Below are 18936 nucleotides of genomic sequence, written 5' to 3'. Positions count from 1 at the left end.
TAAGGAATTTCGCGACTGACTCTTGGCCACAGCAGAATATCAGTGTTTAGCTCTTTTAAGGGCAAAGCAATAAACTGAGTTTTGACCATTTTGTGTTACTATGGCACACGCATGAAGGAAAGGAAAGAAAGGAAATTGTTAGTTTATATATTTTGTTTTTTGTTTTTTTTTGTTTTGTTGCTTTTTTATTTTCATTCTTTTATCTCTTTTACTGTGTATTATGTGTATGTTTTTTTTATTGTAATTTGTGTGCTGTAAGTAATGTAAATAAATTATCTATCTATTTTGGTAAATATAATTATATTTACGGTGGGTTATCACAACGTATCGAGCAGGCCATGAGATGATCATTGATGACGGCATAGAATGCCATGCAAGGCCCACTCATGTCATTCCCGTGGATGCCGTAAGAGGTGACTAAGGAAATTTAATGCTTGAGGGTTGGGTTGGGCACCAGCATCCTTCCTAAAACATCACCAAATCCTGCGGTTTTTATATTGTTTTTTCCAATGGATGATAATGGAATAGTAAACCTGCCTGCGCTAACGGTATACTCTGGCAGGGCATTAGTGAGGGATAATAGGTGACGATGAAAGCAGGTCAGTTAGCCTACCGTGATGACCTATGGTAGAACGATGGGCAGCAGCGTCCCTCATGAAACATCTCTAAAAGCGGTTGCCAACTCGTCTGCTGAGTGTGGCAGCTACTAGCTCATAATTTTCCTTAATCCCCGCTTACGACACTCACATATATATATATATATATATATATATATATATATATATATATATATATATATGTACTCGTATATCTGCATAATATGAAAGGAAAAGCATTCGAATCCAAAGTCAATTTAATACGGTGCTTCCGTAGCTCTCTCGGTTGGCCTGTGGTGCGCTTTGAAAGCTTTAGATTGCCTTTGGATGCAATCTTATTTCTTTTAGTATTTTCTTTTCATTCTAACAGTTTCTGTGATATAGTAGTAAGTTCTAACATATACTCATAAATAAAGTCTATCGTTCGATTCTCCATTGGATTTATTAATATATAATCCAAAGCACTATTAGCGATAAGGTCGCCTATTGTTTTCTCACTGAGATCATTTCTTGTAATTGTTTGTATCTATAATAAGTTTAATATTGTAATCTTTTGGAGAAAACAATAAAGAGTACCTATCTATCTATCCAGAGGGACTTTGTACAAAAGTCGATTGTTTGGGTACCTCTGTCCTATTTGTGTTTCAACTGTGAAGCAGCTGTGTTTCCACGGCTGTGTTTCGGTTTGAAGGGTGGGATATGGCGTGAATTTACTGGGTACAGAGGAATAACACATAAGTCCTCAGGAATGGCAACGTATGGGAGGTATCATGGGCGAAACAGTATACTCTGTTATGTCCATGGTACTGCTCATGTCTATAGGCGACGGTTACCACTTTCCATCAGGTGGGCCGTCAGCTTGTTTGCCATTCTAAGTTGTATAAAAAAAATATCGTATAATGAATGCAATAATGTTCATTTTATCTCACACATATAGACACCTAATAGTTACTATTTTTGTTGCATTACTCGTATAAGGGTTCTTTTGTACCTTTTTGGTATGGAACTCTAAAAATAAATTTGCTGAATCGCACAACTAGAGAACGGCTAGACCGATTGGGCTATGTTTTTTTTAATATTCTTTGAGCCCGAGGTAGGTTCTTATGAAATGAAAAATAAACTAAATCAAATCTATACAAGTTTATGGGGAAATAGGGTTTCTATAATCGTCATCATCATATCAGCTTTTAACTGTCCACTGATGAACATAAACCTCTCCATTAGGGGGTTTTGTCAGTAGTTGCCACGCTTGGCGGGCGGATTGGCAACAGCAATCAGAGTTTTGAGATGTTTTAAGAGGGACGCTGCTGCCCATCTCTCGTCCTCCCTTAGTCGCCTCTTATGACAGCCTTGGGAAAGAATGGGATAGTCTATTCTATACTGGGACTACACGGGTAGTTGAAGGTCCATAGCTACTCCGTGGGCCAGTGTTGGCAGGGAGCCGGTCTAATTCCTTACCAATCAGATATATTGAAGCGTAAAGCAATCATGTATGGTAAAATAATGTCAAATATATTTCTATAATAGTAAACAAATGAAATGCTCGGAAAAATTCAAATTCTCTATTTTTCCATTTCCCATAAAAACTGATCCTAGCTGTGTTGTTATGGTGTTATTATGGTCCAGTAGTTTTTAACAGAACAATCTCTGTTGGTTTAGATAATAAAACATAAATTGTGCCAAGTTACCTTTGCCTCGAATTAGAAAAAGATTCTCTGGAATAAATCTTTTTTTTTTTTTGTTATCTAGCGTGTTCAGCTTCTCTAGAACTTGGTGGGGCTACAGCTGGCTCCAGAAGCACGCTCCTCTCAGAGGTGGTTGGTGGTGGAGTCTCGTTGCGGCGTCTTCTACCCTCGGGGAAGACTAGGCATACGAGGCTAAGGGACTCCGATCGAGCATCTGAGACAGTCGAGCAGCGGTAAGTCAGAATTATATGGTGGTAAAACTATTTATTTGGATTTAAAAACTAAACTATTGAATCGATTTTGATAAAATTTCAATGGGATCAATTTGTAAGTATATGAAATAAAAATAAAGACTTTTCCAGAGGGAGACTTTGTACAAAAGTCGATTGCTTGGGTACCTCTGTTCCATTCGTGTTTCTACCGTGAAGCAGTTGTGGTTGCATGGCTGTATTTCGGTTTGAAGGGTGAGATATGGCGTGAATTTACAGGGTACAAAGGAATAACACCTGAGTCCTTAGGAATGACAACGCATGGGGAGTATCATGGGCGAAACAGTATACTCTATTATGTCCATGGCACTGTTCATGTCTATAGGCAACCGCTTTCCATCAGGTGGGCCGTCAGCTAGTTTGCCATTCCAAGTTGTAAAAAAAAATCAGCTTGATTGACGAAGAAAATTTACATCCTTCTTTTTTTAAGTCGTTTAAAAATAAAAGTACCAGGAAAGCAGAACTATGCAGGAGCTAATAAAACTATTATTCAGTAAGAGCTGTAAGACAATACGTAATGTTTTTATCATCTCTTGCATGGTTCTATTCTCCTGGTACTTTAGGGCACGTTTATTTGTTGAAATAAACTAGTTCAGTTATAGATATCACGAATTACACTGTGACGCCTTGTGGTGACTTCATATCCTACATCTAAACGGTGAGGCCATTCAAATTAAATCACATCCTTATAAGAACAGCTGATAGATGACAGAAACGCGAGTGGGACAAACTTACCCAAGTAAACTCTTTTTTACAATGTCTTCACTAATACAAATAGTAAGTTTTACATTGTTAATTGTATTGCCTTTAAGTAACATATTTTGTAATGTCCGCTTCTAAAGTATATTTGTGTCGGTTTAAGACTTAATATTTTGAAATCAAAGCTAAAAACTACAAAGAAAGTGGAAATTAAATTAGATACGGCTCTCTTGTTGCGAATTAACTTTTTCATCATATGTCAGAAACAAAATTTATAAGTAAAAAATAAAAAGAACCAAAATTGTACTTATGTAATTTAATTTGAAACATAATATAAAGAATAAGTATTTATTCAAGAGGTCATTTAGCGTAATAAAAACATTCCTGAATTTTTTAAAGCTTCCAAATTCCTAGCTACTCTTATGTCTAGTATTTGCGTAAATTAGGATGAAAATATTATATTTTAATTATTAAATACCAGTTTAACATATGTGTAATTTGGACGAGTAAGCTCGACTAGTTTCGGGACCATTCGGGCCCTTTATTCTTGAGCGTCTGTGATGTGAATGCAAGCCGACCATGGAGCTTCTATCCATGGTCAATGTTAAAGATTGAAGTTGAAAGGCGACACACACACACAGTTGAGTACACGACACGACGGTTTACTAACACAGTCAGTGATAACACGGCAGACGAAAAAGGAAACTAGGGAGCCCAGTCGTTTATAACCGAAGTTTTCCGAACGTCATTTTTCTTGTCTGTGACGGTACTCGAATATAGGTCGCGTTCAATGGGCAGAGACGCATAGTCAGGGTTGTTGGCGCTTGTATCACAGCTGCTTAAGATTAAGGGTCCCGAATAGTCCTATATATATATGTACATACATATATGAGATCCTTATGAATCTTTGAAAAAACTCATGAACCCTTTTCATTAAATAAAAGTCTAATTAAAATCGGTACGCGCTCAGCGAATGTATCGCGTAATATAAAAACAAAAATAAAAAAATATTCGAATTGAACGCTTTATTTTTAGACGTCGTTAAAAATAATTAACAGACACTCGATTCTTTTTACTGTCAAGTGTGAGGGTAAAAACAAGGTAATACTTGTATAAAAAGGGGTAATTATAAAGAATGCCCCGTTAAAATTGTAGTGCTATTGTTTAAGCACGTATTGCGCTAGAGGGCGGTGTCATAGCTTGCTGGTTTACTATTGATATCGAGTTCAGGGTTTTAATTAATAAAAACAAAGAGGGATAGTTTTTGTCATGATATTTTTTATTTGTCTTCGTGTGATATTGAATTGTAATAAATATACCAGAGGGAGACTTTGTACAAAAGTCGTTTGCTTGGGCACCTCTGTTCTATTCGTGTTTCTAACGTGAAACAGTTGTGTTTGCATGGCTGTGTTTCGGTTTGAAGGGTGGGATATGGTAGTGAATTTACAGGGTACAGAGGAATAACACCTGAGTCCTCAGGAATGGCAACGCATGGGGGGTATCATGAGCGAAACATTATACTCTGTTATGTCCATGGTAGTGCTCATGACTATAGGCGACGGTTACCACTTTCCATCAGGAAGCAGTCAGCTTGTTTGTTATTGAAAGTTGCATAAAAAAATTGCATTGCATACGAGTACTTGCAAGATAAAATAATTTGAGCTCAGTTATTTATTGTACAATATTAAAAAAAAAAAAAAAACTGAGAAATTACTATTGACAACAATAGTATTTTTTCAGTTTTTTTTTTTTTTAATATATTATTTAATATCTACAAAGAAGAAATAAAACAATCATTTTAAATACGTAATTTCTTGCCACAAATATTTTTTTCTTGTAACTTTGACGTTACATAGTACAGCAATAACAAAACACAAGTATTTTACAGTTGTTTAGTTATCTTATTTAATAATGACTCTAAACAATATCAATAAATGTAAATAATTTATTAAAGTAATTTAGTACCTATAAACCACTAATCCTCGTAATTTGGTCGACCTTTTGAGCTACTGTACAATGAATGGAACTAAAAATAAATCCTTTTCAATCCAGTAATTAATAATGTAATAACAATTCCACAATTGTTTTAAGTTGTAAAAATCTTTTCTAATATTAAAAATTTGAAAATTTGTTTTTATTGTCACCATTTGGCGCTTTAATGGCTTCACCAAACGACGTGAAATTGTAAAATGTAACGAAATGTAAAATGCACATAATTGTATATGGGATGGAGGACTTTTTTTAATAGGTGATAACAGAAAGGTAACTTCGCCTGCGCTAACGGTATATGCTGACGGAACATCATTGAGGGATGATAGGGGAGGACGAAAAAGCAGGCCCATCGTGATGAATAAACTTGGAATTCAGCATGAAAATTTCTAGAGGGGATCATGTGGAGGTAGACCTAACAGGGTATATTGCTAGCAATGGGGCAATTACTAACAATCCCTTTCCCCTGATGAAGAAAGAGTAGGGTAAAAGACGAAAAAGATGAGAAACTAAAAGTAAGGCTGCTATTTATCTTGGTCAATAAACATGTCCCGGGCGCGCAGACAAAGCAGTAATTAAAATCTTCTATTATATATGTTTTTTTAAATAACAGCGAAGAGGAAGATCAAAATACGGACGTGGAAGTGGAGCAAGCGGATAACATAAGCGTTGCGAGCGCTGCCAGCGTTGTGAGTCAAGCGACCGTCACCCCGGAGACAGTGTCAGCGAGTAGCGCCCCAGCAGGCCGGAACAATATCGCTCCATCGCCGATGAAGCGGTCACACACTGTGTCAACTACGAATGTGAGTGTGCAAGAGGTGAGTTAGTATTCGTAAAATTTAGGTCATTCCCACAACATGTGATATCTATTTTTTTTTTAAATAAATGATAACACAATAGTAACTCTTCTTGCGTTATTGGAGTACGCAGTCAAGTCTCCAATCAAGCATGGTAGGTGAAGATGAAATTGGTTCTGTTAACCCATCGTGACTAATTCGCCGAAAACTAGCTGCGATATTTTTTAGAAGAGACCGCGTGTCGGATTGTTCAAAGGTCAACCTGACCTTACTCGTCCTAAAAAACCTTTATCCCGAACGGGCTTGACTATAAAATATTGTAAATCGCAATTCATGTTAAAATGACATAAAATATTGATATTATTTACTTTGGTATGTATACAAACTGTATATAATATATATGTAATGTGTCATCGTGTGGTCCCGGCATAGTATTGATTACCCCATCCTTTCTCGTGAGTGTCTTAAGACGATTAATTCTTCTCTTTTCGCGTCTAGGGAAAGTAGATAAAGTTTTGTTAGAGAAATCAGTTCAGGGTACGATAGGACTGGTATACCTGAAGAAGATAAAAGCCCTTAAAATAATAATAAAAAAGAAGCGACTAAGGAAATATAATGGTAGAAAGATAGGTAGCGGTTTAAAACATCTCTAAAAGTTTAACTGCGGTTGCCAACCTGTTTGCCCAACCCAAGTGTGCTAACTACTGGCAAATTATGGAGAAGGCTTATGTTCAGCAGTGGACATTTACGGCTGAAATGATAAAAAATTATATACAAACTGGTCAGTTTATTCCGAGATTTTAATCAGCATACATTGCAAATTTGCGATCAACCAAAGAGAGATCTTTGGCCTGACCCGATATAATTTTTTGGCTCGGCGCTGTATGAACAGCGGTTTAGTCTCATAATGGTGCAAAAGGTCATTGCTTTCAGAGCTTTTAGCATCCATAATTACTTATACGAATATATGACGTGGAATAGGGAACAAGGTCACGATTTCCCTGATGAAAAACAGTATTCATAATGTATATACATTAGTAGAATATACTATAAGGCCTATAATATCAGGCGTATGTATTAACTATATCTAGATAGCGTAGAAAGGATGTACAAAGTAATAATAAGGATTAATAACGCGAGAGTTCAATATTGCAAACGTTTAAAGAACTGAAATGGCTGCTTAACTCCAGGAGGATCCTATGCTTGAAGGTTTATTTTGTAATATATGTACTGAAAATATAAACAAAATTTTATTAGGTCACGTCACCGCCCCAACAATCTAACAGCGAGACCGAGACCGCTGAGCTAAGCACAAGCATTACAAGTATAAGTGAGAGGGATAGCTGTAGTGAGAAGGATAGAGATAGCGTTTGGGAGAAGGATAGAAGTGAAAGTCGTGCTTCATCTTCTACTTCTGCTGCCACACTCACAAATGTAAGTAAGCATTATATGTCTAATTCACTTATGCAAATTAGAAGCTGTCGGCCCTCCTGATGAAAAGTGGTAATCGTTAACCAAAAAGATGACCAGTAAGACAGACATCACAGAATTTTCTATAACACTTTATGAGTGTTGCCAATTCTGAAGACAATGGAGTTATACCTTCGTTTGTCTATTTGTTTTTAAAGACTTGGAAAAGAATATTTGTATGTCCGATGAAATTTCTCATTGGTCACTTTCAACCCTTTATTGTCATTTAATGCTCTTAGGAAAAAATTTTTCAACAATTAACTTAGTGTATTTTGATTTTTTATAAGTTGCTGAATATCATACTGTACAATTATAGACTTTACCAACTCCGGATGTGTATTATCTAACCATCCAGTACTTGATTTAAATACTTTAGCCTAGTTTAGTAATACCTATCCCAGTAGTCATGACTTCGAATCTAGCCGATATTAAAAGAAAAGTCTTCAAATATCTTTGTTTATTTAATATTACACTCATATACTTGTTAAATTTAGCACAATAATTCAGTAGTACACCGTTCTTTTTAGGGCTGGTACTCCCCAGCTTTAAGTGGAGTATCATCAGCGAGAATCCGTGATAATCCAAAACACACAAAAGAGAGCTGCAACCGTCGACTCCTAAAATCAGACCTAAGTTTGACTTCACATCCTGAAATGGAGATCGATTATTACGACTACGAAGTTAACAATGCTGGTAAGTTACTCCATAATTTTTCTCTTATATGATGTATATTCTATGGATTACCATAGAATATACATTTTGACATTAGTCAAAGCTGGTCCTAGCTTACTTGATGCCTCTAGACAATATTGTTAGATGCGCTCTTCCTAACGATAAAAAAATGCCAAGGTCGAGATCCTGTGTTCGGTTCAAAGTACTTCAGGTTACTTAAGATTTTGATACAATATTTTACTGATACAATGGTGCCCCTCTTAGGCCTTAGTATAATGCTGAATAGTGTTATTTTTTTTTTTATACAACTTAGAATGGCAAACAAGCTGGCGGCCCACCTGATGGAAAGTGGTAACCGTCGCCTATAGACATGAGCAGTACCATGGACATAACAGAGTATACTGTTTCACCCATGATACCCCCCATGCGTTGCCATTCCTGAGGACTCAGGTGTTATTCCTCTGTACCCAGTAAATTCACGCCATATCCCACCCTTCAAACCGAAACACAGCCATGCAAACACAACTGCTTCACGGTTGAAACACGAATGGGACAGAGGTACCCAAGCAATCGACTTTTGTACAAAGTCTCCCTCTGGTAAAATGTTAATTCTGATACTGTAATTGATGTTACAATGATGTTGTGATGCATATATCAATGATCACCCATTCATTTTCCTTTCAAAGTCCAGTATAATGTGATCCGCGATTAAAAATATAAAGCCCAATATACAAGTCTATAAAAATATAATCCCAAAATTAAAATTTTATGCCAATCTACCTGACCATTGTGATAATAGTTGGATCTTAAACTTTATATGCAATATGGCATATCGCAGTAACTTAGGTAAAAATAATAGAATCTCATATCTCTAATTTGTTACTTTTCATGATAGTTGGGATGGATCGGCAGCAGCGTCTCTCTTAGAATATCATTAAAGCCTAACATGTATTAGTAGTACCATACATAACATAATAGTAGTTACCATGGTTAGCAAGCGGGTTGGCAACCCGCTTGCTAACCATGGTAACTACTGGCAATCCCCCTCTCTCTATGGCACATACCAAGGCAATCTATGGGAGAGGCCTATGTTCAGCAGTGGACAGTTAACGGCTGATATGATGATGATTGCTTATGATGATATTGTTGCAGGTTCTGTTCCAGGCTCCTATCTCGGGATGGACCCGGCGTTTTTAGTCTGGATCCCGCCTCTTGAAGAAGGGGATATAATTAAGGAGATCGACGAAAGTAAAGCACCAATTTATGAAGTAAGTATACGTTTAAAAACATATCCACAGTACATAGTACACCGTAGCACACTTTGCAATTTCATATAATTTAAGGGAATGGAGTCAATATGAAATTGAAAACGTTGGTATTCATGAACCTGAATGACTTTATTTAAAGGAATTTTAACCAATGAGTTAAAATTTCAAATAAATTTTAGTAATTTAATTGTAAGTTACTAGAAATCGTTGTTACTTTACTGACGACAATTCTCTATCGATAGTCACTTCCTGGCTTTTTTTACAACCAGATTTGAACTATATTTTTAAATAAGTATTGTTTATTTTTAGTGCTCAAAATGTTTTTATACAATTCTAATATAATAAGTTAATAAAAATAATAAATAACGAACAATCATATCAATTTTCTAGTGCTCATACTAAGATTCCTTCCCTATATATGTGAAAGAAACCAAACCAACCAAGCCAATTAAAATGAAATCTCTCCTTTAAATTGGCAGAAAATCCAACTTCGAATATCTTGTTTACACCAAGCAAGATACATGCTACATCAAGCAGGTTGTTATATAAGGAAATTTCTCGGAATTTATCAAATCCAAAATATTATAATCTCATAACACTTCTTATAATAACAAGCAAATACAGCTGGTACAAAAATAAGTTTGGAAAGTATTCGACGCATCATCCCTCACGTCACACACAGATATGAAATTTGCAAACTTTGAAACGCGTGTTTTGAAAATTAATGTCTGCTTTTAAACATGGGTTCATATAAACGACAAAATGATCGCCAGTGTTTATTTTGCAGTTTGTTTCAATTCAATACAACTTAATGAAAAGTAACTATTTATTTTAATTACCATAGAAACTTTCTTAATTAAATTAGAAAATAATAGAAACCTATTTTTGATTTGTACTGCTACTGAATACCGGTAGACTGTCTTAAGACCGGGTCCATTATTCGTTTGTTTACATTATCATTAAGTTTTAATTTAATAGATAGATGTTTTATCAATCACAGTTTAAATTTAAGTAGTTTAAAAAATAGGATAATAATAATATATCTTGTTACAGGAAGTGATACCAAAAGAACTACATCCAGATCCCGGCAGTAACACAGAGTCGCCTGAAGAACGACCCACATCAAATACCCTCAGGAGAAACCCCGACAATCGCTGCAACAGATCAAATGAATCTATAAAATCTATACGCAAAGTTATCGATAGAGGAAACATAATCCATCCTCTCAACTTTAGCATAAGTGATTTGCAGAATTCGCCAAAAATGACAAAGAGGAATAAGAAAAAGAAAGATGATAATTCTGTGACAATACCTATGAAAGACTTGACACTAACTAGGTCCCCTGTGAGAGTACATAGAAGGGATGTTAGAAGTAATGATTTTGATAATTCTTCAACATTGAAAAGAATTAATGACACAGCAAGAGAAACAAATGCTGATACATTGAAGAGAATAGATTTTTCAGATATAAAATTTGCCGATGAAAATTCAGATTCGTCGAATGAAATAAAATTCGCCGACGATTCGCCTGATAGTAATAGGCTCGTTGAGAAATTTGATGTCAAAGCTTAATGTGGAGCTAATAACAAAGTTTTACGTAATTCTTAATTTTTATCAATAGACATCTTGCTATTAGAAAATAAACTGGTATTTTCAGTCGAATCCTTCGATATGTTTTGGTTAGTTAAATGTAAGGACCAATCTGTATAAAACGACATATATTATCTTTCATATCATCAGATCGTCTAACATATAGTTACATATATTTTTAACAGACTTTCCATTACATCATATTTAAGGTAGCAAAGTATTAGAGTTTTATAATCAACAGTTATTTCTCATAATGTAGCTATTGTAGGATCATTGTCTGCGTAGATTTTTCACACAATGTCCATTATTGCTTTGCACTATATATAACCATGAGGCATTAATAAATCAAGGTAGAAAATCGTATAAATATTAGAATTATTTTTATTGGTATCCTGAAAATTATTAAAACTTTAATTGTTTTAATAATTTTTGGCATCATGGGAGCCTGAAATTGTAAAATATAAAAATGTGTTGCAAAATCAGTTTTCCTGCTAGTTACTCTTAGCAAGAATATCTACAGTAAAATTAAATAATTTGATTACATTCAACTAGAAGTTACTGAAGTAGATAACAATCATCCAGTCGTATTATCATTCATTGATGAAGACTGTTGAATATGATCTTATGAATTAAAAAAAAATTAACCGTAGGTATCAATCCAACTAGATCTTCTCACGAAGAATAAATGAAAAAGGATTAAGTGGCTTAGGACGGTAGAGGATCAAAATAAGATATTTTTACAGTTTAAAGTACAGTGGGGTTTAAAAAGGGTGTGTAAAGGTTTCTTCTGGGTCAACAACGCGTACATGATATTCCAAATATTGCAGTCGTCTATTGGCTGCAGTGATTGTTTAGAATCAGACAGGTTATATGCTTATTTGCCACCATTGTGGTATAAAAAAATACTTTCAGTATCACCTGAAATGTTAGATTCCAATTGATTAACAAACTATGGCCAATTTTTGTAATAGATTAATCTTAATTACAAAAGACACTATTGTCTATAAATATTTTTTACAATAGGTACTACAAAGTCATTGATCAGACTCTTGATTGATCTTTAAGGATCTCTTGACATGATCCTTAAACTAACACAAATATTTGAGAGAACAATCCGATTATCCAGACCCGAGGAAATTCAAAATTCATTTCCCAAATTGGTTCGACCGAGAATTGAAGTTTGGACCTCATTTTTGTATAGCAACGCCTACCATTGCGACAATAAGATCATCACATCGTCGTTATAGAGTCCTGAGCTTATATTTTTTATTAATATAGCAAAACAAACCTTATATTTAGATTAAAAATAAATAAAAGACTATTTCTACTTTGATTTGTTTATGTACCACATCGCATAGGTTAAGAGTGTATTATTTTATTGAATCACGAATTTGCTATTAGAAAAAATGTTAAATAATAGTAAATATTAATAATAATTCAAATGGTTTATTTCGAGGTTTAAATATAACTTCGGGCAGTGCAATATTAAGAAAAATAAATTTTCTTATTCGAAAAGTTACCCAATTGCGATGAAATTAGACGCAGTATTGATTGATCGATGTGGCAATATTATCCCAATTTTCTAGTCAATGTTGCCAGTTACTTGAACATATTTTTTTTATTTAGCGTTACACTTTACGAGTTTTATTTATTATTGTAGAAAATATTGCATTTATTTGATTGTAATTTTAAATTAGCTGTAAGTAACTACATAGAGTGTTATTTTTTAATATTATTGTAAAATTATTTAGCAATATCCTCTAGTTTTTAAGTGAATTATGTTATGTCAGATGTTTTAGTTAGTAATGATGCCATTAAAACGTTTTTATTTTGTATTTGATATTGTTGTTTCATTGTACCATTTTCGAATTTGACAAAATGACAATTTCATTCTTTCAATACCTACACAGTTGACACGAATAGACGAAGAGAAGGGTGGGATAAGGCAGTGAATTCACATGGTACAGAGGAATAACATCTGAGTCCTCAAGAATGGCAACACCTGTAGGGTATCATGGACGAAACAGTATACTCTGTTATGTCCATGGTACTGTATAGGCTACGGCTACCACTTTTCATCAGGTGGGTTGTCAGCTTATCTGCCATTCCAAGTTGCATAAAAAAAAAGAATAATTGCGAATAAAAACTACATTTGCTAAGAAATAATGGATGTGTAATAAGCCAATCTGTAGATTCTAAAAATATTAAATAAACTAACCAAGTCCCGCGGGTTTACCCGTGTACCAAATTTCATTCAAATATGTTTAGTAGTTTTTGCGCGAAAGAGTAACAAACATTCGTTCATTAGGCTATTAATTGTAACAGATTTTTACATTTGTTATATTAATAGGATTGGGTGGAAACCTTCCAATAGTGGGAGGCCTATGTTTAACAATGGACAAATAACGTCTGGTATAATAATTAATAAAAATAAATAAAATAATGTGGATAGATACTCCTTATTATTTCCTCCAAAAAATTACAATAGTAAACTTATTATAAATATAAACAATTACAAGAAATAATCACAATGAGAAAACAATGGGCGACCTTATCGCTAAAAGCGATCTCTTCCAGGCAATCTTTGGATGGAGAGGAGCTAAACAGCTTGATCGGAGGCACGACGAAAATTCTATTATTTCTAAATATGGAGATGTGATACATGTAATAATGTATATATATATATATATATATATATACATACTCATTATTTATTATATATATCTATCTATATATATATATATATATATATATATATATATATATATATATATATATATATATATATATATATATATATATATATATATATATATATATATATATATATATATATATATATGTACCTACTCATTATTATATATATACACATACATGTGGTTTTAATATAAATAAATCAAGGAGACTCGACAATAGTGAAATGGAGCAACTCTAATCTAAGCTTTATTATATAAATAATATTGCTCATCTATGTAACAGATATGCTATTAGAATACTGACCCAGTTGCCTCATAAAATCACTCCAGGCATGCAATATCGCCGCCACGGGCTACACGTTCAACTTAATTGGTAAATTGCGGCCATATTAAATTCCTATCCGCTAAAGTGTTCATGAGAATACCTAAGGGAGCAAGCACGGAGGTTTGCAAGTAAAACTAGCTTCACGTACGTTCATGTACGTAGTAAGGTAAACATTAAAGATGATTATATTATTACTAGGTTTTACCATACAGTGTTTAAACGTAAACTTAAAAATTGGCTGTTATGTAACGGGTTTTATACTATTAATGAATATTGTCGTTAAAAAAACAAATGCACTTTCAACCTACACTAGAGATACAGTTGTTAAAATATTTTATTAATTTGGACAACTATTGTATAGGCTTTTATTTTTTTGTTTACTGTAATAAATAATAATAATATATTGTATGACTAAGGATATAATGTAGAATATATATATAAATTTATTATATTGTAAAAAATTTGCAAACATAGAGTGTACTATAAACCTTATCATCTAAAATTACCTGCATTCTAGTATATATTCATTTAATTTAATTAATTTCATTTCATTTCATTTACCCGTGTCTTCGTTCGTGTGGTTGGGATAAAAAGCCTATGTCGTTCATCGTTCGTCCATTCTACATATATAGCGTATGCATATACATAACAAACTTTTGTAATAAAACCATGTAATAAAATATTTTCACTAAAAATCTGATTTCAGTTGTGGCACATTTATTTTGATTCAAAAACTAAACTACTGGACCGATTTTGATAAAATCTCTTTGGTACTAAACTGTAAAGATAACTTTTTGGATAAAAAAATATTTTTTAAATCGATTTACAACTGATGGAGTTGTAAGGTAACAGACATAAAAAAAAAATAACAACCGAATTGATAACTTCCTTCTTTTTGAAGTCGATTAACAAACAAACCCACTTTTATATTAATTAATATTAGTTTGGATATCCATTGCAACAGCTCGCGGCTTTGTTTACGTGAATAATAATAAAGAGTAAGCTGTTAAGTATAGGTCATTATATTACGTCATAGTTCATGATAATAAATAGATACTCCTTATTGTTTCCTTCAAAAAATTACAATACTAAACTTATTATAGATACAAACAATTACAAGAAATAATCACAATGAGAAAACAATGGGCGACCTTATCGCTAAAAGCGATCTTTTCCAGGCAACCTTTGGATGGAGAGGAGTAATTATAAACATAATTGTTATTACGATTATAAACCTGGACGAATAATATTTTAATTCAATTTATAAATAGGTCAGTAATTAATTATTGATTCCATACAGTTAATTTTTTTATGCAACTTAGAATGGCAAATAAGCTGATGGAAAGTAGTAACCGTCGCCTATAGACATGAGCAATACCATGGATGTAACAGAGTGTACTGTTTCGCCCATGTTACCACCCATGCGTTGCCATTCCTGAGGACTCAGGTGTTATTCCTCTGTACCCAGTACATAAATTCACGCCATATCACCCTTTAAACCGAAACACAGTTATGCAAACATCTGCTTCTTGGTAGAAACACGAGAGGTGACCAAGCAAACGACTTTTGTACAAAGTCTCCCTTTCAATGTATTCTATTATATATGTACCTATGCTATCAAATGCGTTCATAAACTGTCGGTTTTTAAATTAATTTTTAGAAGAATTTTTAATAAACGATCCAGGCTCGTGCATTATTGCAGTTTGTAGCATAGTTCGTTCTTTGCCTCTGATAAATTTATTAACAGTTTTAAGGTATTTTTTTGAAGTTAACAAGCGAAGTTTGTCCAGGGATTGAATAGTAATCCCTCCACGTCTGCGTGCATTGATTTCTTTGTAATATCATAAATGTAAAATTGAGTTTATTTGTTTTTTGTCCCTTAGCGCTTTAACAGTTCATCTAATAAATATTAAATTTGGTACTTACATATAGCATGTGATAAATAAAATTTTAAATAGTTTTAGAATTTAATTTTTATTATTTATTTATTTACAATAATGGAAACCATTGGAAAACCCCCCAATAGGCTGTTTAGTTTTTTATCTTGATTTAGTTGTGGGTAAAAGAAAATTTAAAGTATTTTTTAATGGATGATACTATATAATCTGGTCTGCGCTAATGTAATACGCTAGCGGGGCACCAATAAGGAATGAAGCGTGATGATGAAAAGGCAGGTTAGCCCATCGTGATGAATACACCTGGAATTCAGCACGATGATTTCTAGGGGGACCACGTGGAGGTCGACCTGGTCGATTGATAGTAATGGGACTGGTAGTCCAAAGTATCTTTTTGAATGAGTGGTAGAAGCATGAGTTTTGTTTATCTATAGCTTGGTTCTTTGGTTCTCCAGTAAGCACCAAAGGCTCAGCACGAGACTGCGTTAAAATGTATATTTCTATATATATTTTAAAATATCGGCTTTAAAATTGTATTTGTTGGATTATAAAGTTTAATTTCAATAAAGTTCCAAAAAAATAGTAATATATTATTCATAAGTGGTAACAATGATTTTTTTTAAGTGCCTTTTTTTGGAAGGTGGCAACTTCTATATTTTTTATTAAGTGTATGCTTTCTCGTCTCTGGCTTAAGCTAAAGATTTATGTGAAATACTGTTCAGTAAAAAAATATTGTCTGCTGTTGTTTATAAAAAAACACCATATCGAGTTTCAATAGAAATTTACATCAGTATTAATAAATAAAAAAAAATTGTTTAACTAGTTCTCAAAATGAAATTTTCTCTTTTCTCTTCTTCTCGTTCTCTTTTCTCATAATGAAAGAATAAGAGCAAGTGATTAAAAATTTTATCAGATTGATTTAGTAATAAAGGAAAAGAAAGTGGCGAATAATTTAGTGAAAAACATACTACCGTCTTATATTCGACTAAATTATTATAATTCAGAAACGTTTAGCCGCTTAATCGCTCGTCAAGTCGCCACTCGAATTAATTACTAAAGCAGTGCAATTCTAACAACTAGGAATCAAGTAAGTTTCCCTGTCGCACCTCTAATTGGAAAGTAAATTAACCAGGAAATAAACAAACTAAGTTAGATAACAATTTATCTAGGAGAGAACTCAATTTCTATTTCTAGCCAGCAGGTAAGTACATAGAATGCGAGCAGCCCCGCCTTGGGAGCTCGCCTAATTAGTTCAGTACCGGTTGGATTTGTAAATAAAATGGCAGCACAGTATAAAAAATAATCCTTATTTATATTACAAGTCAGTTAGTTTTTAACAAATTAACGGCTCAACCTATCATCATGAAATTTAACTATTGTTTTTTTTTTATACAACTTAGAATGGCAAACAGGCTGACGGCCCACCTGATGGAAAGTGGTAACCGTCGCCTATAGACACGAGCAGTACCGTGGACATAACAAAGTATACTGTTTCGCCCATGTTACCCCTAATGCGTTGCCATTCCTGAGGACTCAGGTGTTATTCCTCTGTACCCTGTAAATTCACTGCCATATCCCACCCTTCAAACAGAAACACAGGCATGCAAACACAACTGCTTCACGGTTCGTTTCAACTGCAATATAGTATATCTTATATATGTGTAAGTATATTTGTCATTTATTTATATATATATATATTTTTTTTTGAGAATAATATATTTATTTAAGAAAGATACAGTTGCATAAGGTACAATTTACAATTTATATTCAACGAGGAAATATCTGCATTACCATCAGTCCCCAAACTAGGCTAGACCTGTATCTTGTGGACTAAATTTTGGCCGTGTAATCCCGGCGTAGAGTAGGCCACCCCTTCCTTTCCCATGGGTGTCGTAAGAGGCGACTAAAGAAGGGCGAGGGATGGACAGCAGCGTTCCACTGATAACGTCTCTAAAGCCTAACTGCGGTTGCCAATCCGCCTGCCAAGCATGATAACTACTGGTAAGACCTCTCTTATGAAGAAGGTCTATGTGTAGCAGTGGACAGTTAACAGCTGGCATGATGATCATCAAGAAGTAGCGGGCACAAGGTGGTCGTTAATAAATTAATATAGGATCACAAATACAATAAACGTTTGCAAAAAAAAGAATTATCAAAATCGGTACATCGGTACATAATTTTCGAGTAACATATATAAGGAAGTACAAATTGGGAAATCTAAATAGAAACTAATTTGAACTTTGTAAAGTTACATTTTTGATGAGAAAAGAACATTAATTAAAATAATAGAGAATAGAAGAGGCAAAATGCTGGACCACCTTATACTACATGACGATTTTTTTAAGAGCATAGTAGAAGGAAAAATAGAGGGCAAAAGAGGACAGATAAAAGAAACAATAAGTGTCATGTCGTATGGGGAGGTCAAGGATATGGCCTGGGGTAGAACTGGCTGGAAGAAGATGCATGAATTAGTTGCACCGACAAAAGGGAACTCTTAAATGGAAAAGAAAAAAGTGACATTGAAACATTTCATTAATTGAACATTGAATGCTCAAAGTTGACTGCAAATTTTCTCACCAACCGACATAAGAGCCATATTATTGTGAATAGCGTGAAATTATGGAAGCTTGCCAATCGTTGCTCTGTCGTGGATACAGGCAATGCTGTATTCGAAATTGGAAATTCTAAAGCCCGTTCCTGTTCCAGCCAAAGGCTACTACAATAAATACTTTTGTGAAATCTCTTTTTAAATTGCACTCAAAATAGAATTTGTTTTGTCTCCAAGCGCTTTGTGAATGTCACTTTTTGTTTTAATAGAACTAAATATACGATGTAAACAATCCAATATTTATATATATATATATATATATTCTTTATTGCACTTGTAAGCTACATATAAAATAATCTATTTATAAATGTTGTAAGCAAGGGTGGACATATCTGACAGAGATCTCTTCCAGTCAACCCAATACAGTAAGAAAGCAT

General features: G+C 33.8%; 1 protein-coding gene across 2 annotated transcripts in view; it reads left to right on the top strand.

Annotated features, from left to right (window-relative positions):
• Window positions 1-12875, top strand: part of LOC113511408 (uncharacterized) — a 118676-nt gene extending 105801 nt beyond the window's left edge. Inside the window, exons 12-17 of one of the 2 annotated variants that reach the window (XM_052899643.1) lie at window positions 2346-2514; window positions 5852-6056; window positions 7293-7469; window positions 8033-8198; window positions 9342-9445; window positions 10499-12875. In XM_052899643.1, coding sequence (XP_052755603.1) covers window positions 2346-2514; window positions 5852-6056; window positions 7293-7469; window positions 8033-8198; window positions 9342-9445; window positions 10499-11017 — 1340 coding nt within the window. In that variant the 3' untranslated portion in view covers window positions 11018-12875. Of the gene's footprint in view, window positions 1-2345; window positions 2515-5851; window positions 6057-7292; window positions 7470-8032; window positions 8199-9329; window positions 9446-10498 lie in introns of both variants that reach the window. The other variant, XM_052899642.1, reaches the window with a different exon arrangement.
• The last annotated feature ends 6061 nt before the right edge of the window (window positions 12876-18936 follow it).

The sequence above is a fragment of the Galleria mellonella genome, unplaced genomic scaffold, assembly GCF_026898425.1.
Source record: "Galleria mellonella isolate WM207_F2 unplaced genomic scaffold, CSIRO_AGI_GalMel_v1 utg606, whole genome shotgun sequence".
NCBI classification, from domain to species: Eukaryota; Metazoa; Arthropoda; class Insecta; order Lepidoptera; family Pyralidae; genus Galleria; species Galleria mellonella.
This window is presented reverse-complemented; position numbering and strand designations above follow the sequence as displayed.